The following is a 16,273-nucleotide window of genomic DNA, read 5'->3' as shown; positions in this document are numbered from 1 at the left end:
GGAGGATCACCTGGTCCACCTGAGGAAAGTGTTAGAGGCACTGCAAGCAGCAGGTCTCACTATCAAGGCCACAAAGTGCCAGATAGGGCAGACACAGGTTGTATACCTGGGCCACCTTGTAGGTGGAGGCCAGGTTCAGCCACTGGAGAGCAAGATACAGTCCATCAGGGACTGAGCTCCTCCAACCACCCAGACTCAGGTTCGAGCTTTCTTGGGCCTGACTGGTTACTATAGGAAATTTGTCAGAAATTATGGATCAATTGTGACTCCACTTAATGAACTGACAAGTAAAAAGATGCCAAAGAAAGTTCAGTGGACAGCAGGCTGTCAAAAAGCATTTGATGACCTAAAGCAGGCCATGTGCACAGCACCTATCCTAAAGAGTCCAGACTACTCCAAACCATTCATTGTCCAAACAGATGCTTCTGAGTTGGGTGTGGGAGCTGTTCTATCTCAGCTGAATTTTGATGGTCATGACCAGCCCATTGCTTTTATAAGCAGAAGGCTGACCCCCAGAGAGAAAAATTGGTCAGCTATTGAGAGGGAGGCCTTTGCTGTGGTTTGGGCCCTGAAGAAACTGAGGCCATACTTGTTTGGCACTCATTTCAAGATTCAGACCGACCATAAGCCCCTCTTGTGGCTAAATCAGATGAAGGGTGAAACCCCCAAACTGCTTAGGTGGTCCATTTCCCTACAGGGGATGGATTTTACAGTGGAGCATAGACCTGGCACTGATCATGGCAATGCAGATGGGCTCTCCAGGTATTTCCACTTAGAGCAAGAAGACTCACCTGGTCAAGGTTAGTTTATTGTCCCAAAGTTTGGGGGGGGGGGGGGGGGGGGTCATGTAGGAGAGTAGGGTCTGCAATCCTATGATCACCCCAGATTTTTGCTTTTTGCTTCACTGGTTTACGACTTCTCTGGCTGTGGGCCTGCTAATCAGACCCACAGCCTTGCTGTTCTCTCACTAAATTGACACGTGTACCTTAGGTGCATTTACCCATTGGTACTGGGCCACCTTATCAGACCCTGTAACTCAGGGCATAGGTGTACCCAGGGCCTACCAGGGGCTGCAGCATGTATTATGCCACCCCTGGCTGGCCATCTAAATCTGACACAACTGGCTGCACGACAGCTGGGGCAAGGTGGTGTAATCACCCTTTGCTTTAGATATAGTATACCTATATCTAACCCTAAAATGGACACCCGTATTCCTATCAGTCACTCCTATGGCGTGTGCTTGGAATCGTGTGAGATGGTGCTCTGGCATGAGCTGAGCCCGTTTGCAGCTTGCGGAACCAAGTCCTAATAGCTGTTCCATGATAACGCATACCATATACTCTTAAGTGCATTATAATCCTCGCGGTTATATGCTAACTCTGGTATCGCTTTATCAAAACATGTCGAGTAAGGTGTCATACGAATTGGAATACTAACCCCTCGCCAATTCTGGTAACGGGGTTAGCATTCCACCCTTCTAGAGGGACACGACATGTATGTAACTGTGAACCCCGGTTAAAGTTAACTCAAGCCTCAGCATCACAAAATGGATGCTGCCACCACAGACACAAGTCTGACCTCCTGCTGCTGGGAGTCCTTCCAGCGAGGGAGGCTTGGACAAAGGGTTTCCTGTCAGGGGCGGTACTAGCACCATCCCAGACAGGGTTTTGTGTATCCTGGGTAGGCAGGGCTTTAGAGGAAGGTGACTGCAAGTGGCACCCCGGTGCTCACTATGCATAGGCCGGCTAGAACCAGTTCCAGGGGCACACCAGCCCCTGACCTGGGGAAAGTCCGGCATGGGAGAGGGGTGTAACCACCCCCCTTCCTGGTCCCACCCATGGGCAGGACCTAGTCGCGTGCCAGCCCCTTTTCCTAGTATAAAGATAGGAGCGGGCCCCCTTCCAAATTAGATCATCTTTGAATCCTGAAACTACTTTCTACGAAAGGAACTCTCGACTTCTTCTCAAGATTTCTCCCTTGTGGCTAAGGAGTAGTCACCCTGCATCCGCAGGCACCATCCAAGCATCGCGGTCTGCTGTAAGTCTCTCCTCCGGATCAAGACTGCCCAGCTCGACGAGAACCGGCTTCCCTGGCACCTCTGACCTCAACCTGCATCATCAGCCCAGCTGAGATTCGTGGGTGTGACGAGACCTCGAGGGACCGGCCATCTTCAGGACTGCACGACGCTTGCCCAGCACAACCGCCGAGGGATCCTCGAGTGAGTGCTTTGGGGTCCGAGAAGCCCCAACCCTGAGCAGCTACAGCACCGAAGTTCAGCCTCCCAGCCTCCACGAGATCTGCGTGGGGCCCTTCTGCCTGTTTGCTGCTCACCGCGTTGTCTGGCTACTAGCCCGCTGGCTTGTGGCCTTCCCGACGACGAACGACGACATCAACACCACTAGTCTGGTTGCTCCAGACTGGCCCTAGCTCCCCTCCAAAAGAGGATCACCCCGGACCCTCCTGGTCCACTCCTGACGCCATTTTGAGTCCACCGCGTGGGCTTGCATTTGCCAAGACTTGTTGCCCCAATCCTGGGTCCAGCGACGTCGACAGCAGATACCATCGTGGGACAGCTCGCACCTCCATCCTGGTCGCCGACAACGCCTCCTGGTCCGTGAGACTGCAGAGCCCAGCGTCGCCCACTCACCTGGTCGAGGTGACTCCATCCGGTGCCATCCTGGTGCCCATCTGATCACTGGCTAGTGATTCAGGACTTAGTCCCCTCTGCTTACAGGTGTCCTCCATCTCCGATCCAGGCTTGGATCCATCCGAATCTCTTCACTGGTCGCCTGCCAGCAACTTCTTCTTTCAGGCTCCATAGACTGCAACGAGGATTCCCGACGTCTTTCCAGACCTATGCAGCCGCAGCCCCTGGGCTAGGTAACTTCGGCATTTCGGTGCCCCAGCATAGCCTCACTATCCAAGGGTCCAGATCCTTTTTCGTTTCAGCTCTACCTAGTCGGATTCGTCCGATAACACTAACTTTGTATTTTCTAGCAACCATAGACTTTGTTCCGCATCCCGCGTGAGAGTGCACACTCTGCACCCGATCTCCCTAGGCCTCCTGCTAGTAATCTGAAGGTTCAGTAGTCAACTCCTAGCGATCCCAAAGCCTATTAGTGTAGTACTTACCTGCTAGTAATTTCGCATTCCACTTTTAGAGTATATGGTTTTTCGTGCCCCTCGGGCATTTGTGTAAATTGTGCAACTTTGCGTATTTTCCTAAGAGCTTTGTATTGTGCTTAGCACCCTGTCCTCATAAAGAGTCCAGGGTTGTTGTGTTCTAAATAAATATCCTTTTATTTTCATAACAACTTGTGTGGTGTCCTTTCACTTGGTGTTCAAGGGGTATATGTGATGGTATAACAGCTGGCTTAACACGCCCTCTAGAGTTTAGCCTAAAGACTGCTCTTGTCCATGCTACTAGGATAGCTGGTCTAACGGTTGACTTACAACCAATCATCAATAAGGGTTGTTTGGACTGATACATAGTGATCACTAGAATAGTGAGCACTGCATATCAGGCCAACTTCTCACACACTGGATCTGCCAGCTCAAAACATCTCTGACTTCGCCTCCCGTCATCACCAGCTTCTGGTGGGGAAAGGGCTGCCATTTGCCACCAACTGGGACATAAGGACAGACCGCTGAATGCTCCTGCTTGTCCTCATGAGCTGTACACTCCCCTTCCAGTATTCTTCACTGGACAGCCACCTTTCTGTCAGGATGCCCTCTCTGCTACACACCTCAATCTTGAAGGCAGAGGTATTTGCCCTTCTGATCAAAGGCACCATACATGTGGTGTCACTGGAGGAGAGGGGCACTAGGTGTTATTCCCTTGGTCCCCAAAAAGGATCGAGGACTCATGCTTATGCTGGACCTACATATCTTAAACTGCTTAAGTTGGCAAGTCAAGTTCAAACGGTGCCCTCCAGGACACCCACTTTAATCTTGCAATTCTCCCTATTCACTGTCTTTACCTCCGATTCCTTCTGGGGTCCAAGCACTTTCACTTTGTGGTCTTGTCATTTGGCATGACAACTGAGTTTAACCAAAGTAGTGGCCATGGTTGCACTTTTGCTCAGATTTTTTTTTATCCCAGTGTTTCTGTACTTGAATGATTGGCTGGTAAACGGGGAGCATTCTTCACTAGTTTCAAAACATCTTTAGGGTACCATGACCCTCCTGTCTCTTTTTAGGTCTCGGCGTCAACGCGCGGAAGCGCGTCTCCGCCGAGATCTTTTGTCAGGGACTATGCTTCCCAGGAGACAGCCTTGGCCACGCGCATTGCCTCTTCAAGGAGGCGATTTCCGCTGGCCACGCGCTCGCGAACGCGCTCAGCTGCTGTCTCCTGGGAAGCAGCTACACCACACGCGCATGCGCAGAAACAGCGACAGACACACACACGAGCGCTCATGCACGCACGCACCCACACATACAGCGAACCCACCCCCGGCGTCGCATGCATACACACACACACACGTGCACCGAGCATCCCCCCCACCCCTCCGTTGTCGCACCCCCCCCCCCCCCCACCCCTCCCCTCCGCCGCCGCACACACACACGCAGACATACAGGCATTCTCTCCCCCCCCCCCGCCCCGCTCACCGGTCAAAGGCCCTCCGGACACGCAGACATACAGGCATTCTCCCCCCCCCCCCCCGCTCCCCCCCCCCCCCCCCCCCCCCCCCGCTCCGCTCACCGGTCAAAGGCCCTCCGACCGCGGGGCTCTCCCTCGTTGCTCCTCCAGGCACTCCGTGGGCGCGGGCTTCACAAAACGGAAGTCCCGCCCCACGATAGGTTTCGTTTTCTCAGTCCCACCCCACGATAGGTTTCGCTTGCAGCTCGTCTGTCTGCTGAGCTGGTGTCGGCTCGGCAAAAGGGAAAGCTTGTTTGTTAATAGTGCACCCGTCAGCATTATGGAGCTAAACATCTATACATTATTTTCAAGTGGATAATTCGATTTCATCAGCAGGAGTAGACAACTAGATTAAACATAGTGTTGGCTTGTATTATAAGGTATAAAGTACCGCTTACCATACATACTGCGCCCCATGTACAAACTCAATTTTACATTAACAAATGCATTGTTAGCTTTGCCAGTGCGGCGGAAAAAGAGCCAAAAAGGACTGCTTTATCTATAGAATACATTTAAGAAATTAAAGAATTGAGTGGGGGAAGCAGCGTGATGATTGAGTTCATTTTTTAGATTGCAAATATCCCATCGTGCATTCTACTGGAATAGTTTAAAAGCTGAGTAACAAACCAAGCCACCAGTGGCATGAGGTGAGCGGGCAGTGCTGCTCTGGGTGGAGAAATTGATACAGTTGGAATATTTGGGATCAATACTTTTAGCAGCCATCTGTCTAGTAAGTAACACCTAAAACGGATATTTTTAATGGATACTTCTAACTGCAGATTTTAAGCAACTATTTCCACATGCTGGTAGTTGGTGCCACAGGACATGTGGTGGCTTTGCATCACTTCTGGAAGTGGTAGAATGGAGCCTTGTATTCGCACCAACCCTATGTGTGCTAACCATTTCCTTTCTATTTTTAGGTCTCTATTTTTTATCACATATTTTTACTTGCTGAAAAGGAGAATGTGTTTTCCAGTGCATTATCAGACTCACGTCACGCCGCTTGCTGCGGGTCGGGGGCGCACCGGCTTTTGTTTTCCCAATCACGACCAAACTGGCAGTAATATTACTTTTTTTTAAAAATGGTAAAACAGTTGATTTTAAAAGTTTGTCGAGCGCAGCCATGGCCATTGCAGAGAGTGGAGTGCCGTGCTGGTTTAATGGACCGACAAGCAACACGCAATGCGGCTTTAAACATATATAATACCCACGGGCATATTGGTATCGGAGATTATATTTAGTTAGACTAAAGGGACAGGTGTAGTGAGTGAAGAGTAGTGAGTGCAGAGTGCAGAGTAGTGAGTGCAGAGTGCTGAGTGCTGAGTAGTGAGTGCAGAGTAGTGAGTGCAGAGTAGTGAGTGCAGAGTAGTGAGTGCAGAGTAGTGAGTGCAAAGTGAGTGCAGAGTGGTAATGCAGAGTAGTGAGTAGTGAGTGCAGAGTGGTAATGCAGAGTAGTGAGTGCAGAGTAGTGAGTGCTGAGTAGTGAGTGCTGAGTAGTGAGTAGTGAGTGCAGAGTAGTGAGTGCAGAGTAGTGAGTGCAGAGTAGTGAGTGCAGAGTGAGTGCAGAGTGGTAATGCAGAGTAGTGAGTAGTGTGTGCAGAGTGGTAATGCAGAGTAGTGAGTGCAGAGTGCTGAGTGCAGAGTAGTGAGTGCAGAGTAGTGAGTGCAGAGTAGTGAGTGCAGAGTAGTGAGTGCAGAGTAGTGAGTGCAGAGTAGTAAGTGCTGAGTGCAGAGTAGTAAGTGCTGAGTGCAGAGTAGTAAGTGCTGAGTGCAGAGTAGTAAGTGCTGAGTGCAGAGTAGTGAGTGCAGAGTAGTGAGTGCAGAGTAGTGAGTGCAGAGTAGTGAGTGCAGAGTAGTGAGTGCAGAGTAGTGAGTGCAGAGTGAGTGCAGAGTGGTAATGCAGAGTAGTGAGTAGTGAGTGCAGAGTGGTAATGCAGAGTAGTGAGTGCAGAGTAGTGAGTGCTGAGTAGTGAGTGCAGAGTAGTGAGTGCAGAGTAGTGAGTGCAGAGTAGTGAGTGCAGAGTAGTGAGTGCAGAGTAGTGAGTGCAGAGTAGTGAGTGCAGAGTAGTGAGTGCAGAGTAGTGAGTAGTGAGTGCAGAGTGGTAATGCAGAGTAGTGAGTGCAGAGTAGTGAGTAGTGAGTGCAGAGTAGTGAGTGCAGAGTAGTGAGTAGTGAGTGCAGAGTAGTGAGTGCAGAGTAGTGAGTGCAGAGTAGTGAGTGCAGAGTAGTGAGTGCAGAGTGGTAATGCAGAGTAGTGAGTAGTGAGTGCAGAGTGGTAATGCAGAGTAGTGAGTGCAGAGTAGTGAGTAGTGAGTGCAGAGTAGTGAGTGCAGAGTAGTGAGTGCAGAGTAGTGAGTGCAGAGTAGTAAGTGCTGAGTGCAGAGTAGTAAGTGCTGAGTGCAGAGTAGTAAGTGCTGAGTGCAGAGTAGTAAGTGCTGAGTGCAGAGTAGTAAGTGCTGAGTGCAGAGTAGTAAGTGCTGAGTGCAGAGTAGTGAGTGCAGAGTAGTGAGTGCAGAGTAGTGAGTGCAGAGTAGTGAGTGCAGAGTGAGTGCAGAGTGGTAATGCAGAGTAGTGAGTAGTGAGTGCAGAGTGGTAATGCAGAGTAGTGAGTAGTGAGTGCAGAGTAGTGAGTGCAGAGTAGTGAGTAGTGAGTGCAGAGTAGTGAGTGCAGAGTAGTGAGTGCAGAGTAGTGAGTGCAGAGTAGTGAGTGCAGAGTAGTGAGTGCAGAGTAGTGAGTGCAGAGTAGTGAGTGCAGAGTGCAGAGTAGTGAGTGCAGAGTGCAGAGTAGTGAGTGCAGAGTGCAGAGTAGTGAGTGCAGAGTGCAGAGTAGTGAGTGCAGAGTAGTGAGTGCAGAATCTTTTGATTTAAAGAAAAAAAAATGTCATGAGCAATGCCAATAGCTCTACCTTTAATGATGCCGAGACCATTGCATTGCAAATGCTTGTTTGTTTTATTATCAATGCCCAGAAGTCTCATTTCATACCCATGCAGATGTTAGCCTTCATAGCAGGATATTCAGGTCCTCCAATCTAAAACTTTGATATTGTGGCTGCACTTCTGCAGATTAAGCAATGCCAACCACAGAACTTCTCCTTACCCATGTAAGTGGCTGCTGTCATTTTCACTGTCGCAAACCCACACAAAATCTGTTTTTGTGGCCACAGATCAAAGTTTCTTGATGTAAGCTCGAAGTTGTGAATTTTTTCTATTCTATCTGCTCTGATGTTTTGCGTTGTATGCTATCTTTTGCTAAGGAGGCTATATAGCTGCCATTTCCATTTTACTGTTTTCTCTATTTATTCCTCTTGGTGACACCTTTTTGGAAGGGTTGAAATATTTTTTCTCTCACACTGTTTATTGTTCTTTAGTGAGAACTGAATCTGGTGTTGACTTTGCCCACGGCCTACCCATTGCACAGTTGTCTGATGCATTTACTGATGTTAAAGAGCATATTCCTGATGACAATAACTTCAACAAGTTTGGTTGATGAACTTCAAGGTCTTATGGTTTCGACGCCTCTCGCTGTGTTCTACAGAGATAAAGTGGTATTTAATACCTGCAATTGTTGAAAGATGAGTCCACCTTTTACATTGACCAATCTATCTGTCTGCAATCTTTCTTTCATCCTCCTCACCCAACTAGGGAGGAGGAGAGGTTGTAAAGATTGGACTCCAGTATATCTCATTAAATCAACTGCAAACGTCAGGTCAGAGTGGATGATCAGCTCTTTGTGAGATTTGCTGCAGCCAAGAAGGAAAAAGTGGTAACCCATGCTCACAATCTTATGCGGAGTTGTTCTCTGCATAAAGATTCAATCCTCCGTTGTTTTTGTGCCTGCTCAATGAGGGTCATTGTGGTGTTTACTCTTTTACCAGCGGCATCTCAGTGACAGATATTTGCAGAGCAGCAACATGTTCTTTGGACATACTATTGATACACACGTTTGCCTCACAGCTGAGTCCCATAGTGATGGAAACTTTGCCAGGACTGTGTTTCATTACTTCCTTGGTTAATCTGTATTACTTAATCCCACCTCCCCGATAGTATTTCTCTGGGATTCATTCATAAGGTAAGGAGTCTACAGGAAGAAGTTGTGGATACTTTATCTTCTCGAAAATTCCTCATGGCCTTCTCCCCCCAACAAGTTAGTGATGTTGGCAATAACATGTGCAGGTATGCAGACGTCTGCCCGCCTTAATGGGATGCAGAATGAGTCCAGGAACTGACACCACCATACAAGTCACTGCTACATATCCATTGATGTTGTCACATCTGGATCAAATGAAGTCACTGGTATAGCTGCATGGTGTCACCTGTCTGCACTGGAGAGATATTGCTGTGGGAATAGTTTTCTGGATCCAGTCTGGCATCTGAAGGACATTTATAAACTGAGGAATCTGTGGGAAGAATCATTAGTCACCAGACATATCATTACCAAAGGTAAGTAACTTTCCCTTTCTGTTTAAATTAATCTGGGGCATGCCTTTTGTTTCCTTGCTAGTGCCTCATCATTTGGTGGTAGAGTCCTCAATATGTCTTCTTTGGACAATGAGAAAAACAGCAGTTTATTCGCAGTGTCATTTCGTTATTGGGCCCATTATATTATCTGGTGCAATAATGAAACGACAAAGTTGTTTACTGCTACAGGTATGTTCTTGTATACTGAATATTATATATTGTTTTTAGGCCAAAGGCAAGGAAAGGCAGTGGCTCAGGAACCAAGCTCTGGGGGAGCTGGACGATGCGAAAATCATCGACGGGCTCACTGGCGAAAAAGCTATCTACAAGCGACGAGGAGAGCTGGAGCCAGAGGTGAGTACTCAGAAATCAAAGTGTTCGCATATTCACCAAGGAACACTCTTAAAAGGGAAAATCTTTATCTTTTGTAACGAAATGGTCCACTTTTTTGCAGGGCAGGTTAGCAGGATATTATGATACCTTAATAATGCTGAGAACATCCTCACTATTGGAGGGGTCAAATGACAGCACATGTGTTTTTGCATTATGCAGGAAGCACATTATTGAGAGGTCTTCCTGAAAGCTATGTGATTGCTTCTAGGTGCACGTGCACATTTCTTTCTCCACCCTCCACTACATTCAAGAAGTTTATTGTTTTACAAAGAAGTAGCCACTCACTGGAAAAGAGATGTACTTTATTCGTTCTTTTTTGACAATTAGTGGTCTATAACTCCAAAAAGATTTGTGAGTATATGTTGGTAGCATTTGCAAACGTTTTTAGATTTATGAGTCTTTCAGAGTGAAGTGACATGCTTCATAGTGCTTAAATGTGCTTCACACCTTTAAGTGCTGGCGCTGCACAAGTTGTTTGGCGTGGATGGCTCTAAATTCATGAATGCAGGTGGAATCGATATTCTATATTACTCCATTTGACGAAGATGGGATTACCTGTTTTTGTATCCCTGCCTTCTGAAAGCATTCTGAAAGAAGGTGGCAGTCATATATCATATTACGGTATTTAACCCCTTGCGTGCGGGGCGTATTTTCCGCCTGTGCTGACTCCGCCTTGCGCGGGCGGAGTCATGGCGGAATGGTTCCGTCATCAGCACAGCTCAACCGATGCTGATGACGGAACCGTTCTGTTATCAGCACGCAAGGGGTTAAACAAGGTTTGAGTGGCACAGTGCATCAGTAGATGCAGTGTGTATCACTGCCCTCTCAGAGCAGTGGATGAAGGTGGCAGTGATACATTGTATCATTACATTAGAAGACGTTTGCATTGATTAACTGCATCTGTAAAAGGTGCTGGACACAAAACACAAAACCCATCTCTGCCATCTAATTAATTAATTTAAATACTATTTATGGTTGTTAAAAAGTGTAACTACATTTTTAATTGTTTATTACATTAAACAAACAATTAAACTATAGTTATTGCTATCACTGATAAGTATATATATATATATATATATATATATATATATATATATATATATATATATATATATATATATATATATATATATTCTCTCCCACAGGTTGCCCTTGTAGAAATGCCTCACACGAGGGGGTTACAGCACAAATGCTGCAGGTAGCAGCACAACAGCCTGTCACACATCCATCCTTTCAGGCCATACGCGTTTCGGGCGTCCTTTCGCCCTTGATCACTGGCAGCCCAATGAAAGACTGAGGCTTGTCTCTTGTCACGTGTTTTATTTGAAATAACAAGTCACGCCCAAGTGAAGCTGGAGCATGCTGGTAGATGCAGTTCTTATTCGACTTGTATACGTGCTAAATTCCCCCAGTGGGTGCCTTTAGTCTTCCATTGTTCAAAATGTCAATCCCCAGGTGGGCGGAAAGACGTGCAACATTGCCGCTGTGATGCCAATATTTACCGGCAGCTCAGCCCCCCCCTCATTCCATTCACGGCGCCGTTGTTTGATTACAGTAGATCCGCCTTGTGTCAGCGGCGGGGCATTTCCGCGACTGAGCCAGCCGCATAATAGTCTCTCCCACAGGTTGCCCTTGTAGAAATGCCTCACACGAGGGGGTTACAGCACAAATGCTGCAGGTAGCAGCACAACAGCCTGTCACACATCCATCCTTTCAGGCCATACGCGTTTCGGGCGTCCTTTCGCCCTTGATCACTGGCAGCCCAATGAAAGACTGAGGCTTGTCTCTTGTCACGTGTTTTATTTGAAATAACAAGTCACGCCCAAGTGAAGCTGGAGCATGCTGGTAGATGCAGTTCTTATTCGACTTGTATACGTGCTAAATTCCCCCAGTGGGTGCCTTTAGTCTTCCATTGTTCAAAATGTCAATCCCCAGGTGGGCGGAAAGACGTGCAACATTGCCGCTGTGATGCCAATATTTACCGGCAGCTCAGCCCCCCCCTCATTCCATTCACGGCGCCGTTGTTTGATTACAGTAGATCCGCCTTGTGTCAGCGGCGGGTCATTTCCGCGACTGAGCCAGCCGCATAATAGTCTCTCCCACAGGTTGCCCTTGTAGAAATGCCTCACACGAGGGGGTTACAGCACAAATGCTGCAGGTAGCAGCACAACAGCCTGTCACACATCCATCCTTTCAGGCCATACGTGTTTCGGGCGTCCTTTCGCCCTAGATCACTGGCAGCCCAATGAAAGACTGAGGCTTGTCTCTTGTCACGTGTTTTATTTGAAATAACAAGTCACGCCCAAGTGAAGCTGGAGCATGCTGGTAGATGCAGTTCTTATTCGACTTGTATACGTGCTAAATTCCCCCAGTGGGTGCCTTTAGTCTTCCATTGTTCAAAATGTCAATCCCCAAGTGGGCGGAAAGACGTGCAACATTGCCGCTGTGATGCCAATATTTACCGGCAGCTCAGGCCCCCCCTCGTTCCATTCACGGCTCCGTTGTTTGAGCACAGTAGATCCGCCTTGTGTCAGCGGCGGGGCATTTCCGCGACTGAGCCAGCCGCATAATAGTCTCTCCCACAGGTTGCCCTTGTAGAAATGCCTCACACGAGGGGGTTACAGCACAAATGCTGCAGGTAGCAGCACAACAGCCTGTCACACATCCATCCTTTCAGGCCATACGCGTTTCGGGCGTCCTTTCGCCCTTGATCACTGGCAGCGCAATGAAAGACTGAGGCTTGTCTCTTGTCACGTGTTTTATTTGAAATAACAAGTTACGCCCAAGTGAAGCTGGAGCATGCTGGTAGATGCAGTTCTTATTCGACTTGTATACGTGCTAAATTCCCCCAGTGGGTGCCTTTAGTCTTCCATTGTTCAAAATGTCAATCCCCAAGTGGGCGGAAAGATGTGCAACATTGCCGCTGTGATGCCAATATTTACCGGCAGCTCAGGCCCCCCCTCGTTCCATTCACGGCTCCGTTGTTTGAGCACAGTAGATCCGCCTTGTGTCAGCGGCGGGGCATTTCCGCGACTGAGCCAGCCGCATAATAGTCTCTCCCACAGGTTGCCCTTGTAGAAATGCCTCACACGAGGGGGTTACAGCACAAATGCTGCAGGTAGCAGCACAACAGCCTGTCACACATCCATTCTTTCAGGCCATACGCGTTTTGGGCGTCCTTTCGCCCTTGATCACTGGCAGCCCAATGAAAGACTGAGGCTTGTCTCTTGTCACGTGTTTTATTTGAAATAACAAGTCACGCCCAAGTGAAGCTGGAGCATGCTGGTAGATGCAGTTCTTATTCGACTTGTATACGTGCTAAATTCCCCCAGTGGGTGCCTTTAGTCTTCCATTGTATATATATATATATATTACATCCAAAATAAGTAACAAACAAGCAGAATTTTTGGATGTTACTGTATACATTGATGAACACGATAGAGTGCAAACTACTCTCCATCGTAAAGCTACTGCAGGCAACACTACTCTTCATGCCTCTAGTTTACACCCTAGGCACACGATCCAAAGTATTCCCTACGGGGAAATACTTAGGTTGAAAAGAATCTGCAGCAGTACTAATGATTTTGAGATTAATGTCAATGACCTACGCAGTCGCATGAAAGCCCGAGGTTATACAGAAAAAATGTTTAACCAAGCATTAGCAAAATCACAAGACAGAACCCGGGCTAGCCTGCTAAGCACTCCTTCTGAAACCACTAACTTACCTGATGAGACAATAGATACCACCATACAGGAATGTCCCAGGTTCATCACCAACTACAGTAGCCAACAAAATAAAATAAGACAGATCATCAAAATCATCACTGGCCTATTGTATTAACGGACAATGTATTAGGAAATATGCTTCCTAACAAACCCATGGTTACTTTCCGACGTGCTCTCAGTATGGGTGCAGTGCTTGATCAAAGCGGTCCCGAACTCAAGTGCAAACAAAACTGGCTAATCAAGGAGGGATTCCGGAAATGCTCTACTTGTAGAGCGTGTAAATTCGGAATAAATAAGACTCACTATAAAACTCCCTGCAGTGACACGGAGACCCCAATTAAAGGCCAGCATACTTGCAAAACAGAATATGCAGTATACGTTCTGACATGTACGTGCGGCCTCAATTATGTAGGCAGCACCATACAACCTGTACATGTCAGAATTTTACAGCATATACGAGCTATTTTGCACTCAGATCCAGCATACCCAGTTGCACGTCACTTTTTGAGCTCTCATAGTAAAGATATTAATTGTCTATCTTACTATGTGATAGCCTCGATCCCCAAGCTAAGACGTGGAGGCAACCGTGAGCTCAAACTCAGACAATTAGAATCACGAATGATCCTTGAATTCGATAGTAAATGGCCTAACGGGCTTAATATTACTGAGGATCTCCGTCATTTTCTATGAGATGCCCCTCAATAAGTATTACCTTGGTTTCCTTTCCCCTAGATAGTCAGGTTCCCTGTTATCTAGTGGGTCAAATCTTCTAGTCCAAGTGATCTATAATGGTGCTGAATTAACTAGCTGTATAGTTGACCAGTCAAGTTCCTTGTTGGCCAATCTATTATTGATAAATGTTACTCTTTACCTTCCTCTAATGTTGTAAATATTGTTGTATAATAATTTAGATACACTTTTTTTATCAAAAAAATGAAAAAATATTTTTGTACACTTTTTTATCACTGCATTTTACACCGGGTGTTTTTAGCAACTATGAATTTTACACATGGTAGTTTTTTCAAGTATCTATTGTTTTAACAACTTTGTATGAGATTTATATAGGGTCAAGTTCCTATCTCTGACTATTTGCATTTATGCAATGATGACACAAGATACTTTACAACATGTGGATTCAGCACTTTATTCTCACCTACCTCTTTTCCCTATGCACTTTACTACTCTCCACTTAACGCAGACTTGGAACCAGTCTAAATTGTAAATATTGGCACCTTTAGCAATCCTACAATTCCCCAGTCACTATAAATACTGTATATAGACATTTTAACGGTTTTTCCAATAAGGACTCATCCTGTTATTAATTGTGTGATACCGTATTATGTAAATCTGCAATTTTTTCCTATGATTCTGTTTTTAAAACATGACATCTCATTTTATTCATATTAATTTGTACGCAAATAATATATAGCATTGAAATGTGGTTTGTTTGAAAACAAAGGAAAAAGAATACTTTGCAGTACTTCTCTCCTTAAATGTAGGAGTAAAATGTCTTTTATGTCTATGCAGATTTATACCATGTGACAGGGCGGGCCAATTGGGTGTGCACAGCAGTATAAAATTAAAAAGTTGAAACTGGCTCATTTGCATGTGAACAAGGGCTTTTCCAGCCCGAAACGCGTAGTGCCCTCTGGCTTACCGGCTTCTCTGCAAATAAAAGATCCTGTGCAGCGCATTTTGTGGTCCGTCTCCTATGTTCCCTCGCCGGTCTGACGTTGGTTGACCTGGAAGTGGTGTTTGGAGGTTTTTCGGATATATATATATATATATATATATATATATATATATATATATATATATATATATAGATAGATAGATATATATATATATATATATATACATATATATATATATATATATATATATATATATATTAATGTAACTAATGTATCTTTAATTTGTAATCAGCTTTATTTTAATTTCCTGCCTCCAGTAATATTTGTGTGCATCTTTCAATATCAGTGGGTGGCCATGTGTGGTGCTTGACATACTCCAAAACTGTGCTGGAGGACATTCTGTGTTGACACTTTCTTTAAGGGCAATGGTAACTTTAAAAGTGAGTTTTCTGAATTTCAATGGTCTGATCTGTTTTGTGGGTGTGTTCATTGTATTAGTATGTCCCTCCCAAACCACTCAGTAAAGTTTCAAGAACCCCAGCAATGTTTGAGTTATTATTCCCCACTGTGGGAGAGATCTCTGCACATAAACATTGGACAGGTAGAGGCATTAGTCTCTCATGGGAGGTTTCTGAATTGCATTTTGAAGTATGTACGTTTTTCTAGTATAGCACTGTACTACTAACTACAACATTATATTATGTACTATAGAATGCAGTTTGTGAATCCGGGTCCTGAATTTGGCTTAGAAAATTCTGAGAGGCCTTTCTCAATTAGTGTTGGCATTCATGATCTGGGATGTATGGACTCAACCTGACATATTTGTCTGTCTACTTGTTTATGAATGCATTGTAGTAAACAAGAACTTGGCTTACTTTAACTGTTTTATTTTTTGTTAAGAAGCAAATACATATTCTTCTCCTGCACCCATTCACCGGCGAGAGGCTTAGAATCATTTTCTGAAAATATCGTATAAACCAATAACTACCACTACTCTCCTCACATGCTGGTGTATAGCACATCAAACATTATCAAAAGTCTTCTTCCACCGCTGCCACCCATTTGCATCCCACAGTGTCCTTTTTAGGTTTTGATGTCGTAAGTGAAAATTGAGAAAGATGTGTTAGGATAATTCTCAAAACCTGGAAACCTATAGTTATCTAAATATGCAATAAACATGCCCAGTCATAACTTTCCATACGTCTCCCAACTGCTGTACAGAGACTTTCCTTCCCAGATATCTCCCATATATGGTGTCTCCATTTTGAGCTTGTTGGAACCCTTGCCTTACCCCACAGTGCTTACTTTGCTGCACATTGTTCCAATGACATCTGCCTACCTCTAGGAGATTAATGGATATGTTCATTGTTAGGCAGATTCATATTGACATATGATGGAATCTCAGAGTCAATTTTCCAAACAT

General features: G+C 45.8%; 1 protein-coding gene across 1 annotated transcript in view; it reads left to right on the top strand.

The window, feature by feature from the left end:
• Window positions 1-16,273, top strand: part of LOC147659640 (von Willebrand factor A domain-containing protein 8-like) — a gene marked incomplete at its 5' end in the record, with an annotated part of 1,204,277 nt that overhangs the window by 1,135,431 nt on the left and 52,573 nt on the right. Inside the window, one exon of the mRNA XM_086951584.1 lies at window positions 9,326-9,451. Coding sequence (XP_086807710.1) covers window positions 9,326-9,451 — 126 coding nt within the window. The remainder of the gene's footprint in view (window positions 1-9,325; window positions 9,452-16,273) is intronic.

This window comes from Lissotriton vulgaris, unplaced genomic scaffold, assembly GCF_964263255.1.
Source record: "Lissotriton vulgaris unplaced genomic scaffold, aLisVul1.2 SCAFFOLD_293, whole genome shotgun sequence".
In the NCBI taxonomy this organism is placed as follows: domain Eukaryota; kingdom Metazoa; phylum Chordata; class Amphibia; order Caudata; family Salamandridae; genus Lissotriton; species Lissotriton vulgaris.
This window is presented reverse-complemented; position numbering and strand designations above follow the sequence as displayed.